We start from the raw sequence: 10,380 nt of genomic DNA on the forward strand, positions 1-10,380 counted from the left end.
TCACCACTGACCTGGGTATGTGCCCAGGTTTATTACACCCTCCATGTTCACTCCTGGCCAGGCACATGGAGACCTACAGCCTTGGCAAGGCTGTGGGATGGTGACCCTGAAGGTCCTGGGACCAAAGAGTGGTTTTGTCCTTCTTTGCTCTTTTCCCATGACACCCCTGACCTGAAGTTCAGCAGTTTATCCTGCCTGCTGATAATCCTGGCTGCTTTCATAATCCATGTGTGCTCTGTGCCAGCTCTTCTCTGATGTGTACATTTCTTGCTCTCTGGTCTCCTTAAACAGGGAGAGGAGGGACCAGAAACCAAAGGGCCCTGAAGGCAGAGCACCAGCAACCACCACCACAACCCTGTGCACAAGACAGTGTAAGGATGAGCCTTACTGGGTTTACAGGCCTCGCAGTGAGCAGATTTTCAGAAAAAACAGCACAAGGATCCTGCCTCCTCAACTCACTTGTTGCTTTTGGGTCTAGTCTGTCTGGCCCCACCAGTTTAGGGTTTTGCTGGGACATGTGTGTGACTAAGTGGCCAGCTGGTTTGGTTTAAGCTCAATTACAAGGAGAGAGGAAACTGCTGCTTTTCCAAAAGTCTCTCCTGAGGTGTAAGAAACCCTTACCAAGCAGTGCCAAGTTCCACAGAAACTCATATTTATTTTGGCATTTAAATGAGCTCTTACACAAAGCTGCCTTAATATAAAACAAGTGCAAAATAACACTGGGCAGATTAGTATTTATGTCATTACAGAAGTTTAAAAAAATTACTCTAAAAGGCACTCTAAATCCATGGGAGGAGATTTTCATTCTCTGCCAAGCAGCATGCACAGTAACAACCAAATAATCAAGAAAATCACCATGCCCTGAATCAATGGGAGTGCATATGATGTCTGTCATCCCTCCTAGTTCTGCCACCTCTGGGGCCAAAGCACATTAGGAGGTTCCTTCTGGTAAGTGGCAGTTAGTGAAGGAGTTGGTAAATGCCTGAGATATGGAAAACACACACTAAGAGCACACTTCACTCCTATTTCTCCTATTAACCTGTTCCTTTGCTCTGCCAGACTCCACTGAAGCAGAGGAGCTGGCTCTCTTTCAACACATTTTTGAATCATCCTGAGACATGCTTGAGTTATCAATGACACCACATCTGCTTGAAAAGGTAATTTCTTGAAAGTTAGGTACTGTTCCAAGCATATCCCTCCTACCTTCAGTCTGCAAGTCAACAAGTTGCATCACAGCTTCACAAACCCTTTTCCCAGCCTGCTTTCCAATGTTATATTAGCATCCTTGAGTTTTCTGCCTCATCCTCTGTGTGACACCTGTGGACTGTGTAGGTGGAAGAGAGAAGAGGAGGGATGGTTAGCATCATTTCCACCTCAAATTTACTACAAAAAGGCAAGTTATCCTGTGATACATTCCAAAATCAATCCTTAGGAGGGATCCTTCTCATGATAGATGTCCTTGTGCTGCCCTTCAGTGCTGGTAGTCAGAGTGGGGAAGACCCAGGCTGCCTGATTCTAGACAGCACTGTGCCTGAGGAAGGGGCTTACTTGCCAAGAGCATAATGGTATGTGGTAGCATAACACCATGTAGAATCTCATGGGAGAGTATCCTCTAAAAAGGGAAATTATAGCCTGATACTATTGGGTGGTTTAAAAATTATCATCATCTTCATGTTCACTGATATGATTTTGCTTTGATATTGTTTCTATTTTCAAATAAAAATACTACATGTATTCAGAACATCAGAAAGACATTTTTTACAAACTGAATTACACACCTACAAGCTCCTTTCCTGTTCTTGATCATGCAGGTACCCAACAAGAGACAAGCAAATAAATACAGGAGTATTGACACAGCAGATACAGACATGTGCAGTGATGAAAAATTTACATCTTTCCTCTGGCATTTGCTTGCTGTGGCTTGGATTTATATTTCCTCATTTCTTAAGCATTCCTAACACTGAATTGACTTTATTCAATAAAGTAGCATGGAGAAGCTAGTAACCCTTCTTCTGCACCCTCAAGCAGCTGATCTTTGGTTCACAAAGACAGCTTCAAAGAAGCATCTCTCTGCCACCTTTCCTTAAGTGCAACCTCCCAGGTGGCCCACTCCAACCCATGGAGAGCTATTGCTGTCACCCCACCAGCCATTACAGGAATCACATTCCCAAGGAAGAACACCAGTTTCTCATAGTCAGGCTGTTTGGGTTTTTATTAATTAAACAGTCCATATACAAAGTACTAAATAAATATACAACTGTGTCAGACGCCAGTGTACCACACACACCCACTTGGAGAGCTCTCTGTAGTTATATTGCTCACTCATGCCTGGGAAGAAGGATGTCTGCCCTCTGTAACCTAGCTGCTTGGGAAATGTTTGTGTTAATGTCACAGACACACTCAGGAAGAGGCTGAGATCCAGGGTTCACAGGATTATAACCCACCAGGACATTGCAAGGAGCCACATGGAAGAGGCTTTGTCTTTGGGGATCCACAGCCTGGAGTGGCTGAGGCGGGGAGGGAGAGTCTGCAGGGGGGCAGGCACCTTGGGGAGCTCAGCTGGGGCACATGGGTAGGACCCAGAGCTGGAAATAAAGCTGTTAGAACATGAATTGGAACATGTGTCAGGGTAATTTGGTGTATACGGTTTAACGTCTTTAAGTTTTTTCTTCCCCATCTCCAGCACGGCCCCTAGATATTAAGGAAGGTGTTGGAAGCAAATATAAAGATGAAAAAAGGAATATTTTTTCTCTCTGTCTGTCTCTTCTTCTCTGATCTCTGGAGGACAGCCAGGCAGGGCTGGGAGTAGGCACAAAAGTAACAGTGGATAGATAAAGATGTCCTCAAAAGTACCTGAGATGTCTTTGTAGGTGGGCAGGAGGAAGGAATGTGTAGGCTGATGCTCCTGATCCTTCCTCTTCTCCCATCAGATGAGGGGTGCAGGCAACCCCATGAGCTGATTAAAGCAGGTCCTGTCTGGGGCAAAGCCAGTAACAGACCCAGCTGATGATCTTCCTGCTTCTTTAGCATTCCTGCTGAAAATAGGCCAGGACACACTTCCATCAGAAGAGAGAAGCTCCATTCCATGGAGACAGAGTGAGCAGGGACAGGATTGCCAGGGCTGTGTCTGAAAGATTATGTTTGAAGATTGACAGGGAGCTACAAAGATGCCTGTGTGGGGGAAAGAGGATCCCTCTCCTTTTTTGCTGGTGTGGGTTGACTCTTTTGCAGGATCATCTCACTTGTCACCATGTAGCCCATTCCCCATGCCTCTGCTGAGGGGCACTTAGTCTCTGCTCACTGTGAGTTGCTACATGGGGCTTTTCCCACCAGTGTAGTCATGGTATGGGCTTGTCCGGGCCTTGGGGCGAGGGATGGAGAAATCATTCTGGGGTTCAATGGCCTGAAAAGGAAGCACAAAAGTCTTTACATTTGAAAACTGGACAGAAGTAATAAAACAAGGCATATAAAGAGAACAAAGAAGGAAGGGAGAAAGAGAGCTGAAGGTTTCCTGAGAATGTGACCAACAAGGCTGTGGAAGAGGATCCTGGCAGAACAAATTAGTGATGGAGACATGTCACCCGAGGACATGTGGGAACATGATGTGAGCTACTAGACCTGGCTAGGCTGTGGTCTGAAGGAGGCCTGGCGAATGGACAGGTGGACATGCGGACTGCCCATTCTGGATCTGCACTGCAACTTCCAGTGTCTGCTGGTGGGAATACATTCAGAGCCTGGGCTGACAAAATAAGCACACTCTTCTGAGAAAAGGGCACAGTCTACTGTAGGAACTGTGCTCAAAGAGAGGGCTTCTTATGTGGTACCAAATCCTGAAGTATTGAAAACCACAACCTCTTTACCTTGGGCTCCTCTTGCCTTCCCATGTCCCTGGACATGTCATAGCTCTTTTTTTTCTCCCAGTCACTGCACCTCCATGAACATGTCACAGAATCACCTGGCTCCATGCAAAGCACAGGTCTGCCTTCACAGAGCCTGCTCTAGGTCCATCTGTTTTCGCCCCTTCTCCTTCCCCTCCTTTCAGCACCTGAACAATAGCCTCTAGCCTGCATGTCGTGAAACGGGTGACAGTGGCATGAACTTACCTTCATCTGAAAGTGAGAAGTGTACGGGGAGTAGCTGAGGTCTCCTGTGTCACAAGACAAAAGCAGGGGAAAGTTAGTGCATTAGCATTACACAGTAGCTGGGAAATACCACTTCAGGGGAGACTCAGAGGGTTGTGGCTACATGAGCAGCTGCTTTTAGATTGGTCTAACTGCAATGTGCAGGCAGGAATGGGCTAAAATCCATAGGTGGAGGACATTAAATAATTCCCTCTGAAAGCAGGAATGAATGGTGTTGCAAGTAATAGGATGCAGGTGGCCTTGGAGTTTAGACACCTCCTCTTGCCTCACAATTACTGTCATGACCACCAGCCACATCCCTCCCACTTGTATGCACAAGACCCCCTTCACAGTATTCCCTGGGAGAGCACAGCCTTTCTTGACTATTCTTTCACAAACCTCGGGGTCTGACTCCAGGTGACAAGCGTGATACCAGTAGCAAATCCACAGCCAGAGGAATCACATCTCCTACCCACAGGTTTGGGAAACATCAACTGATAGAATATTTTGCTTTGTCCAAGTAGACAAAAGACTCATACAGAAAAGGGAAACCTCTTTGCCTCCTTTTCAGATGATGGATTCATTCTTACATGGATAAGGGGACCTGATGAGAACTGGAATAAATAACCTCCAAGGTATAACCTAGATAGGCCTGAAGAGCTGATGCATCACTAAGAGACAAAAAAAACACAACTCCTGATTTTTAAAATGGACTTCCCAGACATAGCAGGGTCAGAAAAAGTTATAGTTCAGCCCTGACATGCAGCAAGTCTCCTACTCAGTCACTCCTCCTACACATCTTTAACTTTTGCATTGGTCCTCACTCATTTCCCTCATGTCTGAAGACTAATTTTCATGTGCATTTCCAAAGTTTTATCAATCTGAAACTTTTTTCTAGCCTCAAATTTATCTGTCATCTTCAAATCTTTTCTTGTAGCTGTCCCACCTCTTTTAGGTCATGAGTGGTGCCTGTGTGCTTAGGGCTGGGAGGACAGTGGAGCCAGTCACTTCATCATACCTTGCACAATTTCATCCTGGGTATAGGCACGGTTGTCCACTCCAGTTGCCTGCTTTATGAACTTGGGTTGGCAGGAGTCATTTTCTGGAGGGTAGTCCTCTAGCTTCAGAGGAGCAGTGAGGAAACAAATTTCAGGGACAATATACATTATCAGGAAAATCCAGCCATTGGACACCAGAGCAATGGCCACAACAGGATCATCCCACATTTCTTTGTCTAAAGCCCTGTTGCCTTTTATGAGCATAGTGATCCACACTACCCAAATGGCAATGGAGAACAGGATAGTGACAAAGATGTGTGCCCCGTGCCTCTTCCAGCTTTTATATGACCCACAGAATGTGAACATGGAAACCAAGAAAGTCAGAGCCATCAGGAAGAGCACATAGATCAGAAGCATGACAAAGTCCTTGTTGGTCTTTTCCGGATCCATAGTCAGGAATTCTTCTCTCTGGTTTACTAACATGGTGACTAAATATTCTATGCTTATCACAACTTGTACCAGGGCAAAGGAAACAACGAAGAGCAGCAGCACTTGCCAGGAGAAGGGCTTTCTTCCTCTCACTAGTTTGTTGAGGTTGCAGGCATGGGTGAGGAGGCATGAGAAGCAGAGAGCAAAGATGACTCCAAATAGGAAGAAGCGAGTGGGACGAGTCCTGTCATTGAGTTTAATGATGAAGGCAAAAGTGAGACCAAAAACACCGAGTGTGCCTAAAAGAAAGAAAAAATAGACGGAGATCATGTGCCGCTTGCTGTTGTCCTGGACTTTGCAGATAAGGAAGAAGAGCGAGCAGATGAGGAAAATGGTGATGACGATGCCTGCTGCAGCCAGTGACTCCAGGACAATTCCCCAGGCCGCCTCTGTGTCACAGAGCAGGTAGTAGTCAGAACCGATGTTGCCGCAGCCTGGGGGATGTGTCGTTGTCATCCTCTTGCCTTCTTGAGCAACCTCTGCAAAGCTGTAGAAAAAGAGAAAACACAGGCTGTCAAGTCAACCATCTGGGTACTGTCAACAGTGGGGAAGGAGAGGCAAGACAGACCTCCATCCCCACCTTGCTGGGCAAGGACACCACAGTGCTAAGGACATGGGGCAATGGCAGCAGTCATCTCATAGTTTGGCATTGGCTCTCCATCAAGGGCAAGCCAAGCCCCTCAGGAGGAGGTTAATTCACCTTGCATGTCCTCTGTGCTGTGCACGATGTTGTGCAATGTTTTAGGAGTGTGGGGAGCAGGGAGAAGGAGAGGTGCTGGAGCAGGCACTTGCTTGGTGCCCTGCAGTGCAGAGACTGCCTTGTCACTTCTGCGATACTAGAGCAGCTGTTAGTCATAACAGTTTACGCTCTTCTGACAAGTTCAAACAACATCAGTACCTTGGTACCAGGGAGATTCAGAGATGAACAATGCAGAAGAGAAAATTTGTTCTCTTTTATATTAATATTCCCCCTTTTACAGTCTCTGAGGCACTTTTGGCTTTGGTTTACTGTTATGTATGAAGGTGACACTTTAACACCTTTTACCTTGCAGATAACTAACCTGGATGCCTCCAGCATAGCCCTTCTAACTCCAAATTCAGCAGCAAATACAGGCAACCAAACACTAACCCTAAACTCATATTTCTCCTTCTTCATGGCACTGTAGCAATAAGGAGTGTCTCAAAGACCTCAGCCTCCCCCCCCAAGATAGTGCCTTGCACTGACTAGAGGCCTGACATGTCAGAGTCAATGCTGTTCATTGCGTGAGAAGTAACCACCAAGTTATTGCGTGATGTCAAGGTCTCTAACACATTCCTGTCTCATCATAAAGATTTCAGTGCTGTCTAAGCAAGCCTGTCTCCTAGGGGAAAAAGAGCTTAAGTAGGCTGTTTAGGGGAATTAAGTTCCCTTCTTTCTTGGGAGCTTGAAGCATATGCAGAAACCACAGCATGGAGGCCTTTGGCACATAGAGTTTAGACCCTAGGGGCCAGGTACTGATTTCTAAATACTAAATTCCTCAGTTGGGCTTGAGTCCCTAAAAATCTATCAAAAGAGGAATTTAGCTACAATATCACAAAGAAACATGAGCAAACCTGTCCTTAATGTTGACCACACTGGAAAACCAGGGGTTTTCTAACCGATAAAGAAACAATTAACCTTGCAAAATTTAGACTTTAGTGCTCACTATGTGATTTGCCTTGATTTTGCTGCTCCAGAATACAGTGCACTTATGAAGTTGGTTCTCAAACCCTTCCAGCAGATTTTAGTGAGTGCAGATTGTGTTTTTAATAAATGGCAGTTGATCTAACCAAGGGATGAACAAAGGGTGAAAATATCACTGACTCACTCTCAGCCCCACATATGCTTCAATGGACCTGCTTATAACTGAATCGGGGAAATATTTTTCCAGCTTCTAACTCACTGTGTAAAAGATGTGCAGCTCTTCAAAAGGCTGGCTACAATAAAATGCAAATTATTAAAATATGCAGGAACTCTGGACTCCCATGGAGAGAATGAAGTAAGTGAATAACACATAAACATAAAGGAGTTTTCATAATCAATGTACACAAAATTTTTGAGATTTATGATCTCTTGCACAGATAGCTGGGTTATCTGGACAACTGTGAATAATAAATAATGAAGCTTTCTGAAAATTTAGAGAAAATTCTAAAATTTTATCCACAGACATTTACTGTTGATTAGATTAGCTTATCTGTTCCCAGCTCTGGCAGACAGACTGGTGCTCGATGTTGAGGCACGTGGAGAGCCCAGAGAACCAGCGTGAGTGACCTCATGACAGCACAGAGCACACCCATAGCTTTGGGTCCTGACTGGTGCTGACTGCAAGTGGTGCTTGCCACAGCCAGCCACCACGGCCAGTGGAACAAATAGGATGGAAAATAACCTTACTGACTTGGAGAACTGGGCCACTTGCAACCATTTTTACTGCCTTCTCTTGTTTTTTTCCAGGGTAGATGTCCTGTGAGCCACGGTGAGCATGAAGAGCCTCTACCGTGTCTCCTGGGTGAGTGCTGCTCCCCAGAAGCCAAGTCTGCTCATCCAGCACCTACAGCAGTGTCCAGGAATTCCAACGGGTTCTGCAGTCTGTGCAAGGGAGCCTGTGCTGTGGTAGCTTATACAGCGCACCCCAAATCAGAGCTCTTGCTTGAGCAAGGAGTCTTCTCCCTCCACCTTGGCACTCCTTTCCCACTGATATTTGTACATAAAATACACCCATTCACCTACATGTTCCAAATGTAGGAATTTCCCGGGAGCGTCTCCCCAGCTCCAGCTGGCAGTCCCATCTTAGAGTTAAGGATGGGAGGCACTCTCAGTTCACTGTGGCACTCCATGCCCCTTCTCTGCCACCCCGCACAGCCAAGGTCCTACACGCCATCCCAACCCAGCTGCAGAAGGCAGGCCCACCCAGGATCCTGTAAAACATGATCTTGGATTACCTTTCTGGGTCCTGCCTGGGGAAGGCAGCGGGGAGGCTCCGTCTAGGAGAGGCACTTTCCCAGCGCCCCAGTAACCGGGCGCCTGCACACCTGGAAGCGCGGCCGGGCAGCAGCTCCGCGCCCGCCGATCTTGGGAGCTTTAACAGCTGGAGGGGCAGGGAGGTGGGGCTGAGCACGCCTATTCCAGTTCCACCGCCTCTCCTCTCCCACAGGACGCGGCTGTGAAAATTCGGCCCCTGTGCCAGGAAATGAAGTAAGGGCTCCTGACGTCAGGAGGGCACTCACCCCTGTGCCGGGGTGGAGGTGCAGCCCCGGGCCGGCGCTGAATGCTGCTCAGTCAGTCACCCGATAAGGTGCTCCCCCGTCTGACTCCTGGCACCCGTGGGTGGGGACCGCGACTATGAATAGCAGTGTGTCCCCTCCCTGCTCCAAGCCTTTTGTCTCTTTGCCTGCTCTCTCGACAGATAAACTGCTTGCAAAGTAGGTGATGAGGAAGCTGTGGTGTGTGACCGGCCCGCGGTGCCCAGAGGGAGAGCGGCAAGCCTGGATCCAGAGGTGGTTTGTTTTCTCTCAGGTGCTGCGTCTGCCCTGGGGAGTCCATCTGCTCTGCTTGTCCCTTCCCACCCGTCCCACCGAGAGCCACCGGCTTCTTTGCCGAAAAGGGCAGCTTGGCTTTCCTTGTGTGTCGCTCAGACCAACCTTGCTTTCTGAAGGCTCAGTTCTGCCTGCTGGCGAGCGCTGAGTCACTTTGTCCGAATTGCTGGCCCAAACAGAATGAACAAAGGTAATGACAAATTCCCCCTTGCTCTACATCTTATGCCTGTGGCCCGACACACCTATCAGCACAACCCCATCTAAATCCTCGAGTATATCCAAGATGTTCATGACTTCATTTGTTATTTTAAATATTACTCACTGGGAGTATTTCATTGCCCTGATTAAGGAATTGACATCAAGGCCTACCCACATGAAACACTCAGTCCCTACACACAGCCCCGAATCTAAAAATCCCCCCCCCCCCCCACCTCACGAAATTTGTGTTCACTCCCAAAACCAGGGGTGGGGGTAGAGCAGCTGTACATGCCTGTGCTGAGGTCTAAGTGCCCACAGATGTCTCATCTGCTTGTTAATTTTGTTTGGTTTAGGGCTTCTGGCTTATTTCTGAATGGTGATCCTTTATGAATCTCACATGTGGAGATCGCCACAAAATTAATACGAGAGTCCTGTCTTCCACCCCCCATAAGAAGTACATGCAGGGATGAGTGGCTCATCCAATAAAAGGCAGCACTTACTGCATTCACTGTGGGTGGGGTGGGCCATGCTGAGCCCAAGACAATTCTTCATGTCCTTCCTACTTCATTTAAGTGTAAAATCCCAAGGCTTCTTAGGAAAGGACATACCAGGTTTCTTTTCTCCATTAAATTAATCTAAACTTGAAAGCAGATCCTGAACTTAGTGAGCCAGCCAAGAAGGAGGCAGTTATGAAAAATGAGAAGAGAAAATAAGTAGTGATGGAGAGGAGCTTAGCACCATCTCAGTGGGACCCAACTTGTCTTAAGAAAGTATCCCAATAAGCTTTCAAAGGTCACTGGTCACTGCCAGCCTATTTGCATCTTGTCAGAGCACATTATGGACTGCCTGCTACTTCCCTACATTTATACAGACACACAAAACCTCATGGAGTAGACCATGTCAAATTTTATCAGGGGAAAAAAGTAAGAAAAGATAAAAGTAACAGACATTTTTCAGAATGCTTGAGAAATCCATGAGAGCCAGTCATCAAACATAACCTGTACTTTCAGAAGGCTAATGGG

General features: G+C 46.9%; 1 protein-coding gene across 1 annotated transcript; it reads right to left on the reverse strand.

The window, feature by feature from the left end:
* Positions 1-2,194: 2,194 nt before the first annotated feature.
* LOC310908116 (retinoic acid-induced protein 3-like) lies at positions 2,195-6,073 on the reverse strand. Its single transcript, XM_083858797.1, has 3 exons — positions 5,140-6,073; positions 4,104-4,147; positions 2,195-3,403 (listed from the first exon to the last, which is right to left on the reverse strand). Exons 1-3 carry the CDS (start codon positions 6,062-6,064, stop codon positions 3,311-3,313), a joined length of 1,062 nt encoding a protein of 353 aa, XP_083714923.1. The 5' UTR covers positions 6,065-6,073; the 3' UTR covers positions 2,195-3,310.
* Positions 6,074-10,380: the final 4,307 nt, after the last annotated feature.

The sequence above is a fragment of the Zosterops lateralis genome (assembly GCF_965231275.1).
Source record: "Zosterops lateralis genome assembly, chromosome: 4".
Lineage (NCBI taxonomy): Eukaryota > Metazoa > Chordata > Aves > Passeriformes > Zosteropidae > Zosterops > Zosterops lateralis.